At 39.0% G+C, this 24,190-nt stretch overlaps 2 protein-coding genes across 5 annotated transcripts in view; both read right to left on the bottom strand.

The window, feature by feature from the left end:
- LOC121960109 (electrogenic sodium bicarbonate cotransporter 1-like) overlaps positions 1-13,321 on the bottom strand; it is a 39,097-nt gene extending 25,776 nt beyond the window's left edge. For 2 of the 4 annotated variants that reach the window (XM_088071021.1, XM_088071022.1), the window contains exons 1-3: positions 12,969-13,320; positions 6,866-6,939; positions 5,511-5,687 (exon numbers count right to left, since the gene is read on the bottom strand). In XM_088071021.1, the coding sequence (XP_087927147.1) occupies positions 5,511-5,687; positions 6,866-6,939; positions 12,969-12,985 (268 nt within the window). In that variant the 5' untranslated portion in view covers positions 12,986-13,320. Of the gene's footprint in view, positions 1-5,510; positions 5,688-6,865; positions 6,940-12,968 lie in introns of all 4 variants that reach the window. The other 2 variants (XM_088071023.1, XM_042509709.2) reach the window with 2 other exon arrangements.
- A 2,060-nt stretch (positions 13,322-15,381) lies between these two features.
- On the bottom strand, positions 15,382-23,544 carry dck (deoxycytidine kinase). The gene is made up of 7 exons (XM_042509384.2): positions 23,299-23,544; positions 22,857-22,972; positions 20,546-20,739; positions 19,055-19,202; positions 18,665-18,780; positions 16,988-17,087; positions 15,382-15,672 (listed from the first exon to the last, which is right to left on the bottom strand). The coding sequence occupies exons 1-7, from the start codon at positions 23,399-23,401 to the stop codon at positions 15,646-15,648; spliced, it is 804 nt and encodes a 267-aa protein (XP_042365318.1). The 5' UTR covers positions 23,402-23,544; the 3' UTR covers positions 15,382-15,645.
- Between the last annotated feature and the right edge of the window lie 646 nt (positions 23,545-24,190).

Raw genomic sequence — 24,190 nt, 5'->3', positions numbered from 1 at the left:
TAGCCTTAAACATTATTTGTGCCGTTTGAAATTCCACAAGATTGGTCATGATTTCCTATTGGAAAAGGAACTATTTATTCCTGTTAGCACTTCTAGGAAAGTTGTGCAACTGAAGTGATGAGTCAAAGAGGAGGTTAAGTGGTAAGTCACAGAAGGCTATTTCTGCAGCTTTCTCCTGATAAACTGTACCAGTCAGGATTCCACAGGTGGATACCTCGTAACAGTGCCTGTAACCTTTTAATCCCTACACAGCGCACTTGAGCTTAATTTAGGATGGTTGCTTTTAAAATAGTACAGTTGGAACTCCTCTACTGTAGCGAGAAAATGTTAAGCTACATGAAGGTCAGGAGGAACAATGCCTTGGAAACACTGAAAAAAAGTGTCTCCCCATAGTGTATATCAGCATTATTGTGCACACATAGACATCATCCACCAATGACCCGAAGCACAAACACAAGAGATCTTTCAGTCGTCCTAAGGGCCTCTCCGCCGACACACGGAACCTGACTTTTGACGCGACACTTATCGACGCCACGGCGTGTACACAACACCGCTCACCTCTTAAGTCTCACAATGGGTGTTATCAATGAAAACCAGGCTTTTGTTGTGGTTGCACACAACTTTTAAGTGGACAGCTCCACAGGGTTTGCCAGAGTCAACAAGATTATGGGGATTTAGATGGAGGGCAAAACAGCGGAAAATCCAGCAAGTGGAGGCCTCTGGATGCCCTGTGTGTGTGTGTGTGTGTGTGTGTGTGTGTGTGTGTGTGTGTGTGCATGTGCGTGTGCGTGTGTGTGTTTTGAATTGGGACTTTTGTCATCTGGCACATGTCAGCCTATACACTAGCTAAAACTCACACTCTCTTACTGTTTTCTTTGACACACCCTCCAGACTACCTCCTCAACATTTTCGCACATGTTGCATTTAAGGAACTCGTGTTATGGACACATGCCAGTTACTCATAATAGTGAGTTGATGATGAAAGCAGAAGAGATCAAGGGGAAAACCACCTAAAGTAACAATTCAATTCCATGGCTTAGAAACGTTTAATCAATATTTGTGACTTTATGAGCTACTCTCTCTCATAGCCAGAAACCAGAGAAGTCAGTCTTGATCTGTGATGTCATCAAACTCCTTTATAGACAATGAATTGGAGTCTGATTTTGTGGCTACACAGATAATGAGCTTTATTCTATTGTAGCGTTCTCAGTTCTGAAACAGAAAATGGCTCAGTGTCATCTAGGCCATCTTTCATCTTTCATTTTCAATGGAGCTGCTCCAGACTTATACCCTATGATTTCACAAATTTGAGTTTTTGCATTCTAGTTTTTGCATTTGGGAGAGAGTTGTTTATGCTTACTTATATTTTTGGACTGTCTTAGACCTTAGGAATAACACGTATCAGTTTTGAAAATGGCTTTAGTTTTCCTTTATGTAGAGGGATAAAGGCTATCAGCAAGAGACAACATGTCCCTCTTAATACATGGTAAAATATTAATTCTTTGCATGGGGTCAGTGGAGTGGTTTATTGCTATACAGGAGAAAAGACTTTCATCCCAACAGTGGTTCTGGCATCATCATACAGTCAGGTCTGCCCTCTCATTCAACCATACAAGGCTGTTTACAGTTGAGATCTTGTGCAGAGATACCGTAGGATGAGAAAGAAGTAGTTTGTGTGTGTTGGGAGGGGACATATAAAGTGAACCATGGCTCAACCTGCTACTGTGTTTAGTTTGGTTCCACTTTTGCTCCCCCTCTTCCACCTGGACTTCCGAACTGAACTGCAGTCTGAGTCTATAGGTGAGCCGTCAACGCTGTTTGCATTTTAACAAATGTTTGAACCACACACACACATAAAATGCTACAGGATAAATTAAAGGTATATATTAAAGACCGCAAAGGAAAAGTTCTTTAAGGAAAAGGCCATATCTGTAATGTAAACTACTACTGACATTCAGCCAGTGGCACCTCCAAGGGGGAGTGATGGCCCCACTGTTACAACTGCTGCCCACCTCGAGGAAAACAATTTGAGGCAGATGTTACAGTCTTGAAGAGGCCATGGTGTGCTCTTCTTTTAAGCTTGCACAAAGAAAGAGATACCCTGTGAAACTAGACTAAATAATGTTACAATGTTTAGTTCCTTTTCAACTGCACAAAAAACCCACTCACACCTGCGCACATGTGGCTTTTTAATGTAATGGGGAAAGGTTACACTTGCCGTTCACACCTGGATCAAATGACAGTAGTCACAGGAATTAATAAGCTCTGGCGTCAATCACACACACAAAAGGGCTTGCTCATCTGCTGTATAGCCACGTACACGGCTCTGGTCTACTGATAATGGGAAAAGAATCCAGAGCCTATTTTTAGCAGGTTTACTCATGTTTAAAAAACCTGCATACATGCACTAATTTTGGTGGAAAAGGCTATTAGACTATTTTTTTTTGCGAGATAACAACTGGCATGGCCACTTTCAAAGTGGGCCCCTTCAACTTTCACCTCAAGTATCTCAATAAAATTGGGTTCTTTGGGTACCCATGACTCTCCCCTGTTCCTTACGATGAATGAACTCCTTCATATTAACGCTGCATATTTGTCTTTTTAAGGAAAAGAACCAGCAGCCTGTTTGAAGAAGAATGAATGGTGTAATGTACAGATACATAACGTATTAAAACTAGCTAGCTAGATTGTTGTGACTCCAAATGTCAACTATACAAGTATTAGTTTCTAAATAAAATAAATTCAATTATGACTTTTGGTCTGGGTGTGCCACTGCAAGTTTGCTTGTCTGTTCTGTCTGTTTCTAAATGACCTCAGGCAAGAGATTTGTAATATATAAAAACAGTAACTGGTGAAATTGTGCCATTATAATGCAATCACATAGGCCCAAAAATGTGAGCAAAACTCTTATCATAGCATTGCACCTTTGGATGACTAAGCACACAGGCCGGTTTACACTGAGCATTAGACGTAACAAAAAAGGATTACAGTGTCAGAGAAGCCAGCAGCGTGAGAGGATTACTCAAGTGCCTGTCTGCTTCATGGAGTCTGTCAATCGGCGGCTTAACATGTTGCCGGCATGATCGAGAAAGGTGTGATCATGGATGGGTAAATACATTCACAGGTGTTGAGGATCTAATTCTGTATGACTGACACTAAATTGATATGTTCTGAGTAGATGCCACAAAAGTCTCAACTCCAATCTGCATCCAATTTGTGAAGAAAGACCTTATGTGCAACTGGATGAATGTTGAGTGAACAATCAAGCAGCCAGTAAATCACACACAAGAGCCTCTTTCTCGATTGAACCACTGTACCCATTTTGTCTTAAAAAAAAAAAAAAGAAAAGTATTTTGGCATGCCTTACAGTTCCCTGATGCACCTGCTGTTCTACCAGTTTACCTTATCTTAGGGTGTTGCTCAAAAACTATGCTCCCACTGCAAATCACCTCAGGATTTTCTCTTTATATTCACAGGAAGTGACTGTTGCATAATGCATGCTTGTCTGCACAAGTTGCTAGGAAAACTAATGCTCCCTCATGGCTTTGAATACTTGTTGGAGGCATATGCAATGGTTACCATTTTACCATATTTTACAACATATTTGATTCAACCCATATTCAAACATTTGATGGTCTATGCAACTACTAGTTTAGGGATATCTTATTCGTCTCTTCTTGCATTAGTTTCAGGTATGTAGGTGCTGCTGACATTGTTCACACGAGTTGGGAGGCAAATTCCAATCCATCATTAGGCAAGACCACTGCAGAACGCAGCAATGAAACATGCGGAAATGTAACTCAACCGTCAATTTGCGTCCTCTTATAGTACTTGTTTTTGCCACTGACAAGCTCAGATTAATATTTTAAGTGTCTGACAATTTACAGAAAGGGTCCCTACAGAAATAGACATTTTTGTTTAGTAGTAAGAGCTTTTTTGTTTGACCAGAAACAGCCCCAGAATGGCTGTCCCCTAACCCACCAGACTTCATTTAAATAAACAGTAGTTTTATCCCCATAAAACACATTTCATTCAAAGCCCACAGAAACAAAATGAAACTCAGAAAAAAAACATCATGGTTCATCTTTTTACAGATCCAACAATTTCTCAAACCCTTCATGTCCCGTTAGATGTGAAAATATGGTGGCTCTCCACACTCTAAAATTTCTGTTAGAACTGAATGGAGTTTGGTGAATATGGCAAAGGCAACTTTGGGGCCAATTCTTATAATAACAATCTGAGCTTGTCAGGGACAAAAATAAGCACTCTTTGTGGGTGTGAACCAACAGTGCACAATTGCCCAAAAGAATTATAATGTTTCGCCACTGCTGCCTGCAGCTGTCTCGCTCAATACTGGACCAGTTTCAAACATTTTCATTCCCATTAGTACTTCGACACAAAGACATGGGAAAATAGGACCCAGGTTGGAAAATACCCAACTTACCTTTTAATGGTTACCTACACCAGCAGCGGTAAACCCTCTCCCATGATACCGGTTTCCTGGCTGTGCCATTTAGAGGTAAATTCCAGTATTGTGATAATTGTATGTCTTGCAATTGGCTTAACAAGATTGTAATGTTTGCTGCTCTTTTAAATACCTACCCAGAGGTTTGTGTGGTGGTAAAGAGCATTCATCACAGCTTAGAGATAAAACATAGAGATCCCTATACAATTATATGGCTCATTTACTGAGAGTTGCTCAGTGCTTTCCCACCTGTGTAACCACATGAATTAAAACAAATAAAATCTTGTACATTCAGGAGACATATGGGTTAAATCTGACCTATATCTTAAGACCCTTTCTGCAATATAATTCCTTCTGTTCTAGGCAACAATCTTGGGATTAATGGTTGTACAATGCCACTTTCCTAAGCTCCTATATAAGGAGAGACATCTGGTGCATCTTCCTACAGCAGGAAGAAGACTCTTGAGACTGACAATGATCCTGATGTGCTTCTTAATGTGCATTTTGCATCTTTATATCCATGTTGTGGACTAACATAACATAGTGTTTCTGGTAGAGCCAGCTGCATCACTTCAGTTCACAACTATATGATTAGAACTTGTTGCTATTTTTGCTGCTGAAGTTGCATTAGACCCACTTGTAACAATTTTTATATTTTGCCGTCTGTGCTGCCTCGTCTTTTCTTTATCTTCGGAGAATCCGCTCTCACAAATCCCACAAAGTACCGTGTTAATCATCCAGGTGACAGATAATACCCCCCTTGTGTTTACTTTACACACTTTAAGTCAAACGGGTGTCATTTGGAGATTAGTATTCATCATGTTCCCATTCCCTCGCTCTACTAATTCTGTTGAGTGTAGATTTCTGCCTGGTGATTTTTTTTCTTGGCTGCCACTCCACCCTACCTCCTTGATACAAAAGCACTGATATCCTGTGGGCTGTGATTTGCAGAGTGTAGCTGGACCTCACCCAATATCTAAAGAGTGATGAAACCATTATTTTTTCGCACACTTTCACTGAATTTAGTGTTAAATTCAAAACTCACTGAGAGGTTTGAGGATGTTTGTGGTCGACTCATCTGCATTCTCCCCATCCGACTTGTATCCTTCAGTGCTGTGATCAGCCCGCTCCCGCCTCTCCTTGTGGCTAGACTTGCGTCTGTGGCGTCTCCTCCGGTGGTAGCTCTTGGGAACGTGCACACCAATGTACACAGTGTGGTGACCTGCCCGACACAATGGAGGGAATGTGGGTCAGATTGGAATCACAATTATGGGGAAATCACATAAATCCTGACTGTGGTAATTGGTATCGCCACCAGGTTGTGGTGTGAAATGTTTGCTTATCACAAAACCAGTCCAACGCATTGTTTTTTGGCTCGCGCTTGTGGTTTAGAAATGGTTCGCTGATATTTTTTGCTTAATTCGCAATCAGGAAGAGATACAGACTGTCAGCCAAACTGCAAAATCAAATAAATGCCAACTACTTCCTACACAGCAGCTTATACAGGAAATGATGACTTAATGTCTCCAGGAAGCAATCAGACAGACAGAGAGGAAGAGAGAAAACTCGACAAATACTGGGATTAACTGAGAACTAAGTGTTGAAGCAACGGTGCATTTTTCCATTCAACCATACATCCCATAAACATGTCTTGTGGGTTTTAATGATATCTCTCGCACCTCAAAGTGGTCGCTCTCGCTTCCTTATAGAAACTAAAGACCACCTGAGGTGCACACTAAATGACACACTTCCACCACATTTCCATGCAGAGGAAGCAGAGAGTCTTGCGGCTACTACTGGATGCACACAAACAGCTTGACAGAATGCCAAATGCTCTGACGCCGTTTTTGTGTGTGCACCCTTAAGTGTTGGTTTGAGAAACATGTGAATGTCTCTGCAAACCCGTGTGGGCGTCTCAAGACAAATTCTTTTGTAGCTGACAGCCAGCACTGGACAGGATTAGAGCACTTAGAGAAACGCCTTCCTGCTCAGCTAAAGAGGAAAAAATTCATCTTATAGAATATGCCCAAATTTGTGCCGATAGTGAAGTGGAGTGAAGTTTTCAGTACGTGTCAAAAGGTACAGCTAAGTTAAAGCTCATGACGAGTCTTTAATGTAGATAATGTAAGTAAGGCTTTATTTATTTATTTTTTATTTAACATAAAGTTACAAAGCGTTTCACCAAAACACGTAAACATGCTTAAAATAAATGACTGAATAGATGAATTTATTGAGTTTCAATAAATTACAATACGGATCAAAGTACAATGAGGGACAGACAAGACAAACAAATAAATACATAACACATGGAGTAGCACATTGGAAGGCTTGACTATGAGGTAGATGTTTAAAACAGTCCAAGGACTCAGCAAATGTGATGGTATTCATCACTGATCTCACCTTCCACTTCCTCTTCATCGCAGACATGTTTGACAAAGGACGCTCCTCTGTCCAGGACTGCCTCATCCTCCACTCTGCAAAGCAAAAGAGAAAAATCATTAAATATCAATCAGCACCGTTAAGTTGCACACCACCTTTTATCACAAAAAGACACACAAAGGTGTTATGCCGGAGACATCTTCTGAGGCTAAATGACCTTCGGTTCTCTTTGATCGTCAATGGTCAACCTTGCTGGAAGGTTGGAATGTGGCTCCTCCAGTCCTGCAAAGTGTGGACTAATAAAGGCAATGGAAGGTTCTTTATGAAACCTCGATCTCAGAGTATAATTTTGCCAAAACAGCAACAAAAAGGAAACAATACACCGGCCTCTAACTGCAAAAAGTAAAGAAAAATAATATATCTCAAAAAGGTGTAATCACTGAGTTTAAATTCAAATTCCTTTTTTCAAACTTCTCGGACTACGTAAGCGTGTCAGTATCAAATTAAAAACTAATTTGCCGTGGATAATCTGACTAAGTGCTTGAGTTTGGCTACTGAACAAAAATATAAATATTTGATTTTGGATGTGTATCAAGAATGTCAATAAACAGATGAACAGTTTCCATTTGCCACTGAACAATCCCCAACTGGGGATGACACAATTCCAAAAATGAGAGGATGGGAGCAGTGTACATAAACCGCTAAATAAACAAAGTCAGGAAGGATACAACTTGTTCCTCCGATTGCACTGCGAGCTCATCTGAATCTCCCCTGTGGATATGGTATCTGGCCTTCAGAGAGAGAGAGGGAGAGCGGCATAACGCTGATAACAGACGCAATGTTGATCCACCAGCTCCCAAGATCAAACAAGTGATAGGGAGTGGCCCGGCTTGGTGCCAACTGTACAAGCAATACTAATACAGTGATTAGCCTCAGTACCCTCCTTTTGTTGACCATTGTTGCTTACAAAAAAAAAGAAAAAGAGTGAGGTCAAGTTCTCACATGGCAGCACGTGGAGCGTGTTGAGGCCATCGTTTAGCTCCAGATATCTGTGCATGTTATGTTCTGCTTGTGCTCTCTTCTTTCTCTTCAGGACGCAGCGTACAGAGAACAACCTCAGAGAAGAACTTGTACTTCACCCTTTGAAACCTGAGTCAATTAGTCTGATGGTACTCAAATACATGGAAAAAGGTAACATGGACCATAACATGAAATGACGCAAATATTTGCAAGAAATTGCACAAAACATTGCGAAAAATCTAGAGAAAAAAGGCAAAAGTTGAAAAAAAGAGTAAAAAACAAATAACAATGTGACCTGGGGGGGGGTTTCCAAAACTATTAAAAACAAACGGATGGAGCTATTTTAATTCATTCTTGCATAAACATTGCACATTCACACTTCAGGATCCTTCCAAGAACACGGCTCCGTCTGACAGTATTTACCCCTGGGACAGGTACCAAAGTGTTGTTGATGGTGTGTGTGTGTGTGTGTGTGTGTGTGTGTGTGTGTGTGTGTGTGTGTGTGTGTGTGTGTGTGTGTGTGTGTGTGTGCGTGTGTATGAAGCCAGGTCATGTAACACAGTGAAAACCGTTTGGCCACACAGGAGAGCAGAGGAAGCTCATATTGCAGGTTTACTGCTGGCTTTAGTCCGTCTACAGAGTCACATTAATCGCTCCAAACTGAGGCCTCAGACAGGGAGACCCTCATTATGAGAAACATACCACAGGTGGCACACAGACATGCAGGATGCAGGAGAAGAGTGCAGCATTCCTGTTTTGAATGGAGTGCTAAATCAAAAAGAATTATGCTGGTATGTAAAATGAAATGTAGGAGAGAGAGACTGAGGCGAGACTGAGGGCTGCCAGGTGAAGAATCTTAAGGGCATATTTGTTATATTAGTTAGTTTTTGAAAATGGTCCATTATTGTGCGAGTCCACCGCAGCCGGCAGCTGCAAAACAAGCCGCAACGTAATTTAATATTTATAGAATATTTGCACTGTCAAATTTTAGGGATGGGTATGAAAACACCACTCATCTGGACATCGATATTAGTTTAACAAGTAGAGTACTAAATTGTCTCTCAGCACTACCCTTAACCTGTAACTTTTATGGCAGCAACAGAAAGTTTGATGACTTTTCTTATGCGACTTTGAATTTTTACAGTTTAAAAAGCTAATTAAAGCCTAGTTGTTCATTAACTCAATCTCAAACTGCACTTGTTTTCCTTTGTTGGCCAAGTTACGTTCCTATTCTTACAATAGATTTTTTTTTGTGAGCACTAATAATTTAAAGTACTCGGATGTGGGAGTTACTTTAAAAGGCCATCCTTAGTCAATTTACATCCACTAAAAGTATATGTTTTTGCCACTGACAGGCTCCGTTTCCTATTTTATGTCTGACAATGTTATTGAAAGCCTTCCTGCAGAGACAGACCTTTTTGTAGAGTAAGATCCTTTCTGTTTCATCAGAAACAGCCCTGACATTGCTTACACCAAACCCATCAGACTCTATCTTAAAAAAGAAAAAACAAATAAAAAACTGAACTTTTATCATTATAAACACAATTCATTCAATGCTGACAGAAACAAAAATAAAACTCACAAAATAATTGTCTTGGTTTTCTTTCCACAGTTCCAGCAATCACCAAGTCTGGTTTGGTTGAAATTAACCCTTAATTTACCCAGTTTGATGTGAAAATATGCTGCCTCTATACATGCTAAAATTGCTGTTTATTCAAATAGAATGTGGAGGGTTTGATGATCGTGCTTTCAGGGCTGTTTCTGGTTAAATAAAAAGGATCTCACTCTTTTCTATAATGTTTTTGACACTCACAAAAACAATCTGAGCCTGTCAGTGGCAAAAACACTTTTAGTGGATGGAAGTTAATGGTGTACAATTGCAGCTTGTTTCAGAGTATCAGTTGTTGATGATCAGTCATATATCAGTTGATGATTGTTACAACAGTACAAAGACAAACCAATACCTTTTCTTTTTATTTATTTACTTTTCTTTAAGTTTAATGTATTTTATGTCAACTTTTAATGAAATGCGTTTATTATGATACATTTTTTGCTTATGTAGAAAGAGTATGGTTAGTTTGGTGATGATAATTTCAGAGTTGTTTCTGGTTAAACCAACAGGATCTTACTTGATAACAAGTGTGTCTATTTCTGTAGGGACACAAAAAAATGGGGAAATAGGGTCCAGGTTGAAAAATACAGAAGTTACCCTTTAAATCTACTCTTCAGCATTTCAGTCTAAATGACATAACATGAAGTTAAAAGCAGGTAGCAGAGGGCAAAACAGAGGCTCAATGCATATCTCGTGTATGTGTACGAGGACAGATAAGATCCTATGCCTCCTCATTCACGTCATGGTAAACACAGGAAATCTTCTTGATCTCCTTTTTCATTTCCTGTTATGACTTCCTCTGCGTGATTAATAAAAAAAATCGAAAGCTGGGTGAGGGTCAGTGCAACCAGCTGCATTGATCTTGCAACTTCTCACTTTGCTCCTGTTCTTGGTGACCTCATGTGGATAAACCTGTCGGTGCGTGAGGAGCCGGGATCAGCTGCTCGGGATCAGGGATCATCCCCATCTCTTTAGAGAGTGACGCACCCAATCCCACCGGCCAGGTTCACCATGGGGGTAGGTGCCCCCAGCACAGTCGGTGCGGCAAGCAACCCGGGGATGATTTAAGAGCCTTAAAGTGATACTCCACCCTAAAGTTTGAATTTCAAACGTGCATAACCTGAGGGTGGCTGTAAAATATGTTTAGTCATCTCTGACTAAGGTGCACAGAGGCAGCAGTCAGCAATACACTTTTGAGAAAGTACTCACTGTTTATCACCAATTATCAAGTCTATACAATAACATAAAGTAAAAAAAAAAAAAAAAATGAGGAAAACAACAAATCCCCATACTGAGGAAGCTGAAATGAGTGTGTGTTTGCAGTTTTTAAAATAACTTCAGTGGAGCATTTAATGATTTTAGCAGCAGATTACAACTTTGCAAATCAACATGCATTATGTCACAATGAGCAAAGGTGACAAAGGACACATGCCTGCCATGTGTGCTCAGGTGATTGTCTCTTTTATGCAATAATTGAACCGCAGGTAACTCCCTGCTTCTCAGGTCCACCTCAACTTTTGGAATTTCCTCCAGCAACACTTGAATGTATGAGGAAATGGATGGGTATCTTATTGCTCAGAACATCACTCAGCAGAGCACAAAAGAGCATTCATCGTTCCAGTTAGCACCAAGAGGAAGAGCTGCACTGGTAAATGGATAGAACAATCCCGAAGAGAACATTTCCCTGTTGCAACACATTTCATAATCTCTGCAAATGACACACAAGAACGAGGAATCGACTTGTGTTTTTACGGTTTCTGCAGTCATTGTCAAAGGAAAGGTCAGCGAGGGTTGGTTTGGAATTTTTTGAAGACGGGTTGTATGCCGTACTTATTCAAAGAGTATGTACTACATACAGTACATATTCATCGGCACGCAACCAGTTCGGAGAATCAGGCTGGATTCTGACACAGAAGTGAGGCAGTGTACTGCTGTGGATAGGGGCCAGCAATAAAATATATTTTAGACACCACCCCCCCAAAAAAAATCAATATATGTTTAGGTGTACGCTGTCTTGAGAATATTTTCACTGCTGCTGCTTCTCTGTAAGACCGCCCATTCTGTCAGGAAAGCCATTAAAAACTCAGTTTCCCATCATGCTCTCGTCAAAGCCACCAGACCAAACTGGCAAAAACAGTAATTATAAACAAGCTGAACACAGGAGTTGCTGGTCTACTGCAGCTTCAGTCAGTTTGATAGTTATTGTGTGACTTTGGTGAGTCTGAACTCGCCGTTTTAAACATCAAAGTCGCAAAATAACACAAGTAATATAAATACTCAAGGCAGAGGTAGACCAGCGACTCCTGTCTTCAGTGATGTTAAATCACTATTTTTGTCAGTGGAGTCTGGTGTCAAAGAGGGCGGTGTAACGGCTTAATTTTCCAGTTGGAAATCAGTATCTGCCATCAAGGTAAAGCAATGACAATACTCTAAATATAATGTACATTTCAACTGATATTGATTTTTTTTAGGTGGGACTTTTTAAATGTGGCTAAAATGCATTTTGTGGCTGGCCCCCATCCACAGTAGTGATTTTCTTAGCTTTTGTTTCTGACTCCAGCCCATTCCTACAAACTGGGGGTGTTCTGACTGACATCTATTGTATCCACTGTCTATGGATAGGCAGGCCTACTCCATAGAACCCCACTTCAGAAAGTCTGAACTATCCCTTTAAGGCACCACAGGCAACTCATGGTGTTGCCCCCTTGACACCTGAAGCAGGTCTACCTGAAAGAGGTCTTAGAAACACTTTAATGAACTGTGACCCGGGAAATATTCTGAGTGGTACAGGCTGATTCTGTCAGTCTTTTGTCTATAACCAATTCACACTGGCTGCAGATAAAACTTGAGAAACAGCTGATGAATTCCAGTTGCATGTTTAAAAAAAAAAAAAAGCGCCTGCAGACTAACAAGTGTGGTACCGTGTAAGCCGTGTAAGACTGATTTGTAGCAGCTCTGGCTCTTGCGTCATTGCGCAACGTGGACGCACACGCTGCCCCGCGCCGAAAGTGGAGTTTTGGGGTGTCGGCTCACAGGCCACATGGTTCACGGAGCTTTATTCACAAAGTTGCACTTGAGACGGCTCCAGCACCTGGCCTTTGCGCCCTGCGTCTCTCTAATTGAGAGTGACAGCTTCTTGGAAAATAGATTACCGGCCGTTCATAGCCACAGCGGTGCGGCAACACTTATCCGGCCAAGGAAGGGTGGAACTTGTATGAATGAATGCATTTCTTTACTTAATAAGCAGCCTGGTCAATAGTCCAAAAAGTTTAGGGTAAAGAAATGCACAAGTGGTTGACAAAACCACATGAGCCACTGACTGAGCAGATTTACGCACGGATAATATTTTACTAACGCGACGAATGTTGAATGATATTCACCTGATGCCTCGTTTACACGTATACACCTGGGCAGGAAATGCCCTGAACGTGAGCTACAAGGTAAAGTTCCAAACACGGTGAAACAACATGAAGGAAAATATCTCAAACTTACTTCTTATCGGAGCTCATGGTAACAAACTTTCTCAGAAGCTCAGTCTGGCGTCCAGCTGGTGTTCAAATGGCTCTCGCAGTCGCAGGAAATCTTCACCTACTCTAGATGCCGCGCTTCTCAAGTGGATAAAAAGTCAGACAGAAGTCGAGGAGCCGGTGGAGCTATCTCGCTTTAATGATTTCTCTGACTCTACAAATCAAATTAAACTCCGACCACGCAATCCTCATATCTTTCTGAACTCCTCCAGGTCGTATCCAGGTGACATCTTGAAGGAAAAGGCTGCTTTTGCGTCTCGCTTTGAGCGTGTGGAGTCTCTAAGAGCGCAGCGTGTCTTTTTCCATTTTTAAAGTGCCATCCCTCCTTCTGCGTGACGCCACCGGGGGGTGGAGGTCACAAAGTTGCTCAGAGGTGGCGCATCAAACACTAACTTGACAAACGCTTTGTCTACTGTTCACTTTGAATCTATAAAGTTAATAATTATTACCCGGGATCTATAAACTCGTTGAAAATAGATCAAAACCACTTGGACCACATTTGTGTTTGGATTATGAATTCTAAAAAATAATAATAATAATAATAAAAAAATCCAGCTTCTTGGACCAGTTTATTTCTAATTTCTACGGACATCACACTGTAAATTCAGTCGCTTGTTAATTGCAGAGCATGTTGCACCTTATTTAAACATATAAAGATTAAATATTCAGTGGAGTAAACTGAAGTCTGTGCTGATTTTAAATACTGTTTCCTCAAATACACCAACAAACAAAAGTCTTGGAGCTTGCTCTTGTTGTTCTTTCTGGTCTCTGTAATTATCGGGTATTATGAGTGAAAATTAAGGCAAGCTCAGCAGTCAAAAATAGCAGACTAGACTGCTGGAATGGGGACTGGCGACATCTTCTGGAAGAGTTGAGACTGAGCCACAAGGACCAGTTAGGACATTAATACTGTATGTGGGACAAACGACAAAAAAAAAAAAAAAACTAACTAAAAATAACTATGTACTTCATAATAAATAAATATAAAATAAAGAATGCATCATGTTGTCATAATATTGTTGCTTATCACTTTTTGTATGGAAACTAATTTGTTGTGTTTTGTTTTTCATTTAAAACAGTGGTATCGTGTCAAAAAAGAGTTAACATTTTGAAAATTAATTAATATTTGATAGTTATGATCAGTATTGATATTGGCTAACCCTTTGATCTGAAAAATTGGTCTGAAAACATGGGGAGAAAGCGGTGAGCAATTTAAGAAGACATGTCTCCACAATGGCAAGAAATCGGTGAAAAAAAAAAATTACAAGAAAATTACATGAAAGTAAGCACAAAGAGTAAGTGAAAACAAAAACAAGAAAAGTACCTGAAAAAGTGAGGAAATTAAAAATACATTTTTTTTTCCTGTAACACAATTTTAAAAACATAATTCGAATGATTATGAATAATTTTCTAGAAATGTTCAGTATTTTGAAAAAAAATTATACCCCCTTATAAAAAACTAATTTTTAAAGTAAATTTCTTTGTCACCTGTTACTAATTTCTTGCATTTATTGCCTTCCCCCCAATGTTTTTTTTAACAAAATTAATCCAATTTGCCCATGGTTTCAAAGGGCTAAATAGTTTGATATTAGTAGCACAAGAAAGCTAATGCCACACCAGGTTTTGAGGGGTTAAAAAATTTATCTTGGTGAAAGCTGAAAATGATATGGGGACATTATTTTTATAGCAGTTTTAGAAAGCGGACATTGGGAGTTTGTTTTGTTTTGTTTTTTTTGCACAGAAAATGTCCAAGACTGAAAAAGTAAAAATAAAAATTCCACTTAGCATTTAGTATACAGAAAAAATATAAGTATGGGTTTTCCCCCTAAAAATTTGGCATTTAAAGAGTTACAATTCTGAAAATGAATAAATATTTGGTAGTTATGGTCAGGACTGAAGTTGGTTAAAAGATTGAAGTCAGTGAAAATGGAAAACAATAATAATACATTTCATGGCAGTTTTAGGAAGCAGACATTTATGTCCTCAAATGACACCAGAGGGACTTTTTTATAAAGTGACACACAAGTGTTGAATATCAAAACTTTTTAAAAAATATAAAATGTACTCAGGTATTTAGATTTAAAGTACAAGTAAATGCTGTTTATAAAAAAGAAAGCTCCTTAAAAATGTAGCTTACATTACACTTAAAGAAAAAAATGTATTTTCCACAACTGAAATAATTCAAAGAACAAACCAGTTATTGAGCAGATTTGGTGGAGTAAAAGAGACATTTAACAACAATATAAACCTTACGTACAGATACTTCCAAAAAAATCTGGAAGTACTCTAACAAAGTATTATTTCATTATATGACATCACAGCTTAGCTATTATGGTACACATGGTGGTGGTGCATATTAGACAACACAATACTCAAAATTGTCCAAGTATTTCAAGTTTATTGTCATTTGTGAGGACCAATAGACAATCATTTGCACACAAAACATTCATAAATACACAACAGATGCTAGAAAACACTTTTAAAAAGTTTTTAAAAAATAGGCCAGGCCTCATTGGTGATGACTGTACTCTGTAAAAAACAAAAAAACAAACAAGTAATTGTTGAGGCATTTCATTGTTATAAAAGCAACACTATCTGGCCTTTTTTCCGTCGAGCGCTACTTGTTTCCCATCAAGTGATGTTTACAGCGTGGTCAGGAACTCTTTCACCTGAAAAAGCAGCACAGCAGTCGAGCTGTTAGCAACCACAAACACTGAGTGAAAAACACATGGTTTTATGTCATTTCTGCAAAACGTTTGGTGTTTGATGCCTTTTGAATAGTAGCGAAATGTCTAAAAAGTTCCTGTGTTTGACACCAACAATGAGCCTCTACCTACGCAGCCTTTCAGGCCTCACTGATAAACCTGGGTGTGTGTCACTATCAGAGATCACACTCCGCACAGTGAACATAACCTTATATACTTTATATCTTACCCGTTTATTCCATTAAATACCACAATCTACAAATATTTCAAAAGTTTCACAGTCAGTGTGTCCAAAAACGTCAGCTACAACAGGTGGTAACGGCGAGTGGTAACCATGGCAACCTCTTTAAAACCAATGCTTTACCTGAGTAAAAGTACCACAATAGAAAAATACTCAGTGACAAGTTCCAAGTCCTTCATTTAAAAATCACTTAAGTAAAACTGCAGAAATATGACAGACATTTTACACTTTAAAACTGGCAAAATTTGAACATGTTTCAAATAAAAATTGACCGGTTTGTTTTCAATTCAAGGTATTTCATTTTGGTTTCAGTGCAACATGATACCTTATGGTGCCTTCACTACAAACCTGAAGTACATTTTTTGCACACCAAGGAAAAAACTTCATCTTAATTCATCTCATTTGATTATTTTTCTCTCTCTCTCTCTTTAAGTCAAAGAAAATAGTAAAATAAGTTAAGTATGATAATAGTTTTATAATATATATATCAATCGTTCATAAAACATGATATGCCTTTCAAACAGGTTTCAGATTTTTTCATTTGTTCTAAGGAGACAAACATTTCTATGGCTTCATAATAGACAAAAATTCAACTGACGTTTTTTTTCTAATGTTGTCATTGTCCCATTATACATTTTTAGATTATTGCGATGCGATGAAGGTAGCGTATCTATTTTGCAGCTGACAGAAGTAGAACAAATTATCAACCACATTAAATACGGGTAGTTTTATGGAAAACTACACATTTTCATGTTATTCTTTATCTTTATATAAAATAGAAGGTCAGAAAAGTAACTAATGACTAAATTGTTTTTATGTCATGAGGTAAAAAGTGCAATATTTCCTGCTGAAATCTAATAAGTAAAGTAAGATTTGGCTGGTGGGCTTTAACATACCAAATCAAACCCCTCTCTGGGATTTAGTGTTGAGCAACAGGACGCCTGACACTTAGGTCACGTTTGAGTTTTTGGAAAGAGACAAATCGCAAATTATCATCTGACAATTTCAAATATTTAATGAGGTTCAATCGTCACTCACCTTCTCAATCATGTCAGCACTCTTGATTTTATTCCCCTTAAAGTCTTCATCTACGTCTACGGTTAAAACCGGCACCTCGCTGAGGTAATCAAACTCCATGCTGTGGGACAAGAGGGAACAGGGGACATCACAAAATTAGTGATGCTTAAACAAAAGGATGCAGTTTCCTTCAGGTGATCAAGCTTGATTCGTCTTTGTACACACAACTAACAACCCATTTCCAGCCTCACCCATTTCTTAGCAGATGTAAATCACATGTACCCAAAACCCTTTTAATCCCTCATTTGCCCTCAGGTCACTGCATGAATGGGGTCTTTCTCTAAGAGAAGTCAGACAACTAACACCTTTTTCTTTTGTAACGCAAACCTGATTTTTCCCCCCTCAGAAATGCTTAATATCTACTATATTTAATACTTTATCCTTTATTTAGCCAGGAGGGTCCCACTGAGACAAAAAAATGTCTTCATCCAGGGCACGCTGGTGAAGAAGGCCGAATAATAAGTTTCACATAAAAATTAAATAAAACTTCTAATAGTGCAACACAAGAAAGCAACACAAGGGAAACAGTAGAAGAAGAAAAGCATACAGGCGATACCACTGACATCCATACACACTGCACCTGAGCTAAGGATTATGAAAAACAGCAACATGTTTCCTTCAGGGCAGTTTGTGAAAAGCCTTTAAAACTATTCAAAGAAGGGAGGGCTTCTAAGGTAATGACATTTTGCAGCTCATGCCATGCCCAGGGTGCATGAAAAGAGAAAGCATTTTTACCATGCTCTAAGCGCACCCTGGGGACATTTAAAAAAAAAAAAAAAAGAAAAGAAAAGAAAAAAAAGATTTGTAGATCGAGTGCTGTAGCTGCTGGTGTGAAAGAATAAAAGGATGGAGATGTACAGGTAAGGTGGGTAGTTTATCTAATAACGTCTTGGCAATAAACAGTGTTTATATGAACTGCAATAAGTGTGTGAGCGTGTATTTGTAACAAAATGTGATGAAGCATAATAAGCAGGGGTGATGCTGCATGCATGTAAATCACATCACCATAGTAACACAGATAGAAATGAGTTTTCTTTCTGGCATCAAATGGAAAGCATACTTTTTTTTTTTTAAATGGAAAAAAGCCTCGTAAGGGCCTGAGCTAGCAATGCTGAATTAACAGGTGCTGAGTGGCTCACTGAGCACTTTCTAAGCTTTATATGTAAATAAGTTGCTAGAGGGCATAAAAAGCATCAAAATAGAGCTTTATTGATGAAATATGGGCTGACCACTACTGAAAGACTCCAGCTGGAAATTAAAAACAACTTATTTTAGACCTCCTGTTATTGGTTCAAATGATGACAGCAGTAACACAAATTTGTGCTGGAGGGATTGTAAACAGGTCGGAGGTCACACACAGATTTTTGGGGGACTGTCCAAAATTGAAATCATACTGGAAAGAGATTCATACAGAGGTATTGGACTTTCTGAATACTGACACACCGGTCCGGGGAAGTTCCAACCGGCTGCCCTCACAAAGATTGCACGGTTTGCATGCAGTATGCATACAATCGGGACATACTTCTCCAGAACAGTGGAACTGGGTATGACTTTGGAGAATATTTAAAAAAAAACCAGCAATGGCAAAATGTTTCTGATGCAAGTCAGTGTGCCATGAATGTCTGTGTGTGGGCTCACGTCATGGTCTTGTGCTGCAGCCAGCTCTCGTGCTTAAAGTGGAGTTTCTCCAGATATTCCAGAGGGATGTCCTGCTCTTCTTCTCTGCCTCTCAGGTGCAACCGCTCTAAGCATCTCTAAACACACACAAACACACACACACACAGAGGAAATTGACATATTTGCATATTGTTAATTTAATGCTTTTTCGATGGTCAACAGTGAAACTATCTCTATTTGCATAACAGAACCGTTCTGTTTAAACATCACAGATTCTTAATTATCTGCAATTGTTTCTTTTTTTCTGCTGCTGCATCACCTAAGTTTCACCTGTGGGGATCAATCAAGGCTTATCTTATCTTATCTTGCATAACAATGTAGGAAAGGGGCCAAAGAGACGAGGTGGGGTACCTCCGGTGAAGCTCTGAGGTAGATGATACCGTCCAGCTCGATGTGCTTGCCAAACTGGCTGTGCAGCCAGCCGTGCCAGTCCTGGTAGACGGACCATTCTGTGTCACTCAGACACTCGCTCTCGTAGAGGTTGGCTGCAAAGATGTACCTGGAAAATTAAGGATTTTCAGCTTAGAACATACATATATATAGTATACAAAATACTGTACAAGCCACATATTTCCAGTACTGTGCTTCTCTTTAAAAACAGATTTTTGAATTAAATGACTGACTGCATTTGTGAGCCATGAGGTTACTTTCAAAAGACATACAGTAAACTGACACATATGACGTAAAATATGAGACAATTTTGGTTATATCTTGCATTAAAAAGATGACATGTTCATCAGCCTGCGTCCATAAAAGCATCAGCGCTGAGGCTGAAACTGACGATTCATTCATAACCGATTGTCCTGACAATTGTTTCCGATAAAAAGTGTTTATTAGAAAACAGTGGTGAAAAATGCCAATTACAATGTACCCATGGTGACATCTCCGAGAGGAACAGAGCTACACCATGATAGCAATGAAACGTAAATAACATCGGACATATTGCTGTTAGTTTCTGATGGAGCACTGATGGCCAAAAGGGGTGTTTTAGTTGAGGTGTTGAGTTTAAACATCAATCTCTCTCCAGAATTGCTGACTCCCCCTTAAAGTTTTCAACAGGTCACTAAGTAATTACACTTCTGCCATACATTTTCTGTCCACTATGAGTTCTGCATAGTTTCACCGAAAAAAAAAATTAAATATTAAAACTTTAAGCTCTTTGAGGGAATTTTTCCCATATCGTTTTTCCTGTCTTTCCACAAATTATTTCTTCTTTCAGCCCTTTCAGACAATAATCCGCCTTCCAGCTTCAACAGAATTACAGCTGAGCTTCCAGCTTTTCTAGAGATGTCTTTCATCTCTTAGTTTCTTTAGATAACGCAGTTCTGCTTCCAGCTCTGCTTCCTCCAGTTTTACATTTAAACTCCCAGGTTTTACAGCACAGCTATGGATTCCAGCTGTAATATTTTTCAGGCAATTTATTCCACATTCCTGCATTTCAAGCAATGCAGGTTCATGCTCAGCTGTCAGCATTCACTCACATTTTATGCGTAAATTGCATATCCCTTTAAAATAGTTATTGAGTCATTTTTAACAAATTATTTTGTTGTTTTTTTATTATTGTGTATCAGTAAGGTGACCTTGAGTATCCTGTAAGGTACCCCTAAATTATTATAATAATAATTATCATTATTATAATAATAATTATCATTATTATTAGTAGTAGTAGTATTAATTGTTTCAACATTAACCAACAAATTTCAAACACTGTTTTCAGTTCATTTTGTTACTCATTGAACAAGACATACAACTTCATACAATAATCATACAACTTCACAGAAATTGCGATTTCAATTGAACATTTGTTTATTTATTTCACGTTATTTAGATTTTGTCCGATACCTGTCGCTGTAGATGGACCGCTCAAAGAACTGCACAGGATTCTCAGCCTCGCGGAGCTTCCCATTGGCCGATCTGATCTGAGCGCGCACCCGGCTGATGCAGGCGTAGCTCTGGAAAGTGTAGGCCCACCTCTCTGGTTTCTCGTACATCATCTGCAGAACATTCCCTCCACTCCTCTGAGATGTGGTCAGCTCCTGGGATATAACGGATGGGGTGAAATTTAAACTGTGCATAAAGTGAATACCTCCCCGCTGCTGCAAATATAACTTAGTGTACAGCAGTCAAAGTATTTGTACAAGCATAAGATAGTATATCAAACTCTAAGCTGAAAATGTGAACTGTTTTTTCTTTGCTGATCTGCTTTATGTGGTAACTTAGTCTGCAACAAATTTTTTTTCATTATCAATTAATTTGCTGATAATTTTTTCGATTAATACTGACTGTCATCTTCCAACCTATTGTGCATTTCATTTTTCCATGAATGCAACGATGAAATTAAAATTATTTAAGTTTAATCCTTAACTTAAAATATTGCAACATCCAAAACCAATGACTGAAGCAGGCTTTTCTGAAACTCGCTCAGTTAATACCTGTACAATACATACTTATTCTAAAACTGTTTTTATGATTTCATGAATTGTTTTATCTTTGCACCTCTTGTCTGCACCTTTGCCATTTTTAATGTTGATTAAACAAATCATTTTGTAACTGTTCTTACCTTTTATATCTTATCTCTTTACTCTATTATTGAAAATCTGTATCTTATGTAATGTTTTGAGATTTTATGGCTCTGTAAAGCACTTTGAATTGCCCTGTTGTATCAAATGTGTTATACAAATAAAGCTGCTGTGCCTATGATGACGACAATGAAAATGAATCCACAAATCACCCAAATTCCTCTCAGTTCCCTATGATAATATACATGAGTGAACATGTTGACTGCTCAACACACCCACAGCTCTGCTGAACTCAGTGTGTGTCATGATCAGCAGAGGGCGCATGGTTAAGCTGCAGTAGCTGTGCAGACAGAGATCTGGCAGCAGAGGAGCCTTGTTAGGTCTCCTTAACAGTTGTGCATACTGATAATACTCCTGCACTATCATCTTTCACTGCACCACAGTGTGCAGCGCAGTGACCACTACTGTTTGCAATCCACAGTCGTAGTGACAAAAATTTTTATATTCAAGATGATTTGGACTCTTATTTTTAGGTATTTTTCAAATTATAGATTTCATGTCAAAGAAAAACATAAGTAAATAAAAATGTTTCTCTTTTTTGTCTTTAAAATTGATCATGTCATTAGATTTAATTAGGAAAAGATTATTGCAAAGGTGAGCCAACATAATTAAATCGCTTGACAAAGAAACAATCAGCAACAATTTTAACTATCAATCAATCATCTTAAGTCGTTGGTAAAGGAAAATTACCAAAAAATCTCTGGTTCCCACTTCTCAGATGTGAATATTTGCTGCTTTTCTTTGTTGTCAGTGGGAGTAAACTAAATATCTTTCGCCTTTGGACTGTTGGTTAAACCAAAAAAACATTATGCATACTTCTATTTGCACTCTGCAAAATGGTGATGGTCATTTTGGGGCTATTTTTTAACATTTTAGGAGACCAAATTATTAGTTTAGAGAATTTATTGACTGAAAATAATTGTTAGCTCAAGCCATCCATAAAGGCAAATACTCCTCCCTAATTTACATCTATGCATGTGCAACATGATGAAACCTGCTTGCACATAGCCCAAACTATTTCCAAATAATATTCATTCAGTCATTTAATCATCATGGGAACGAACAGACATATGGTATCACATGCCTCAAAATACTGTCTGCCTAAATATCCAGCAAACTGTCATTCCTACAGTAGCAGTGGTGTGTACAAGGGCATATTAGATCACCGAAAATGAGTCTGAGGGTTAGGCTCGGCCTGCAGTTGTGTGGGAGGTTAGAGATGTGGGCCTGTTCATCTGTCCAGCGTGGGACCATCTGTTCCTCTGGGTGTGTGGTGCTGATGACCAGTGCAGATATGTGGACAGATGGCAGCTGCACTCTAAATACAGATGAAGACTCTCCCAGTTATCTTTACATGGGAAGTTGAGTCAGTGGGTGCGAGAGGCTAAAAGATTGCAGGATAGTGCATGATGAAATTCCTCTCAGATTTAAGTGTTGGCTGTGATGTAGCTTATAAGCACACATGTTTTGCTTCAACTTGCAACAAGCAGATGTTAAGCTGATGTGTTTCACAGCAGTGCATGTATACCGGTGTGGGTGTCAGCTGTTGGAAATGCTGTGCAACATGTCAGTACCTCAAAGTCACTGCCTGTTGTTTGGACATTGCACCATCTGGCGATCGGCTCTGGTACAACCTCCCAGTCCCCGCTCTCCTGCTCCAAAAGGCGCACAAATGTGGATTTGCCTGCCGCTGGACACAAAAGAGCCGGGAATTCAAGTTCAATCACAGCGAATATGTAACGAACAATGTATGTATATGTAAACACATTATGCATGTGTATAAGATAACAACTATTAACATAAAAAGTTAGCGTTAAGATTAGTGGAGGGAGTGATAGATGCCTGGCAATATGCGGTAAAAAAAAATTAATGTTAAAAATAAACCAATACAGAGTTATCACGGTCTAAAATCAGCGCCCAACTTAAGGTTAAATATGTTATATTGCGGTCAAGGTTTTAAGATGCCGTTAGCTTATGTTAAATGTTGCTTTTGCCGTGTAAAAGTGCTGCACTCACCAATATTTCCCTCCACTGATATCCTCCGGATCCTCCTCTCCATGGAGTCGTTCATAGAGTCGTCCATTGAATGTGGGCACGGCCTCTTCGGAGTAAAAGACATTTTCAGCGAATAATTGTGCGTTTCTTATTAATTAAAGCGGCTGCTGCAGCTGCTGCAGGAAAAAGGGATCCTTGTTGTTTTAAGTTTGGCGGCAACAAAAGTCAGGAAGTGGCGGCTTGCACAGCTGTGACTCCGCCCCGGAAGCAGCTGCAGCTTCCCCTCACATGCTTCCCCCAGGCTGCTCTGCTGTTGCACCCAAAACGACCTTTAACTATTTATTTCAGTAAGTAGTGCTATATAGTAATACCATACCATAAAAATACTCCATAGCAAGCAAGGTACTTATTTATCCGAGGGAAGGGAGAGGCATCTAATAGTTTTTAAGGAGTTATCACCAGGAGTTACCATTTATCAAAGCCAGAAACTGTGAAATATTGTTATTTATGGTGAAGGGAGGGTCATGCATTCTCCCAAGTCACTCTGGGAGGCTCAAGGAAAGTTATTTTCAGTCCCTGGAATGGTCATAATCATGATATATTTCACCACTTTGCAATTTTTTTTATGTGCTACTTATAAAATAATTAATGTAAATATACCACACACGTGTATTTCAGTTAGCCTGTGTAACTATCAATCATGGACATACAGAATCTGTATAAGTGAAAGGTGTGTATACTGTATGTTAATTTTATACTTTTTTTTTATTTTATCAAATTTGTATTTTTGTAATACTTTTAATTCATTTGTTAGCACCCAGTCACCTTATTTTCCTTTGTTCACTCTTGCTTCTGACTTTAGCTGCTGAAATGTTTATTTCCTCAGTAGATGATTAACAGTCTTATATTATTA

This window comes from Plectropomus leopardus, chromosome 20, assembly GCF_026936395.1.
Source record: "Plectropomus leopardus strain MGB_pleo_1.0 chromosome 20, ASM2693639v1, whole genome shotgun sequence".
NCBI classification, from domain to species: domain Eukaryota; kingdom Metazoa; phylum Chordata; class Actinopteri; order Perciformes; family Serranidae; genus Plectropomus; species Plectropomus leopardus.
The sequence above is the reverse complement of the archived record's forward strand: the minus strand, read 5'-3'. Positions and strand labels throughout refer to the sequence as shown.

Coding starts and splice junctions, on each gene's coding strand:
- dck (XM_042509384.2), bottom strand. CDS start 23,401: ATGTCTTTTACTCCGAAGAGGCCGTGCCCACATTCAATGGACGACTCT. Junction 22,973..23,298: donor ATCAGTGGAGGGAAATATTG/GTGAGTGCAGCA, acceptor TTTTGTGTCCAG/CGGCAGGCAAATCCACATTT. Junction 18,781..19,054: donor ACCTCAGAGCTTCACCGGAG/GTACCCCACCTC, acceptor GTGTGTGTTTAG/AGATGCTTAGAGCGGTTGCA.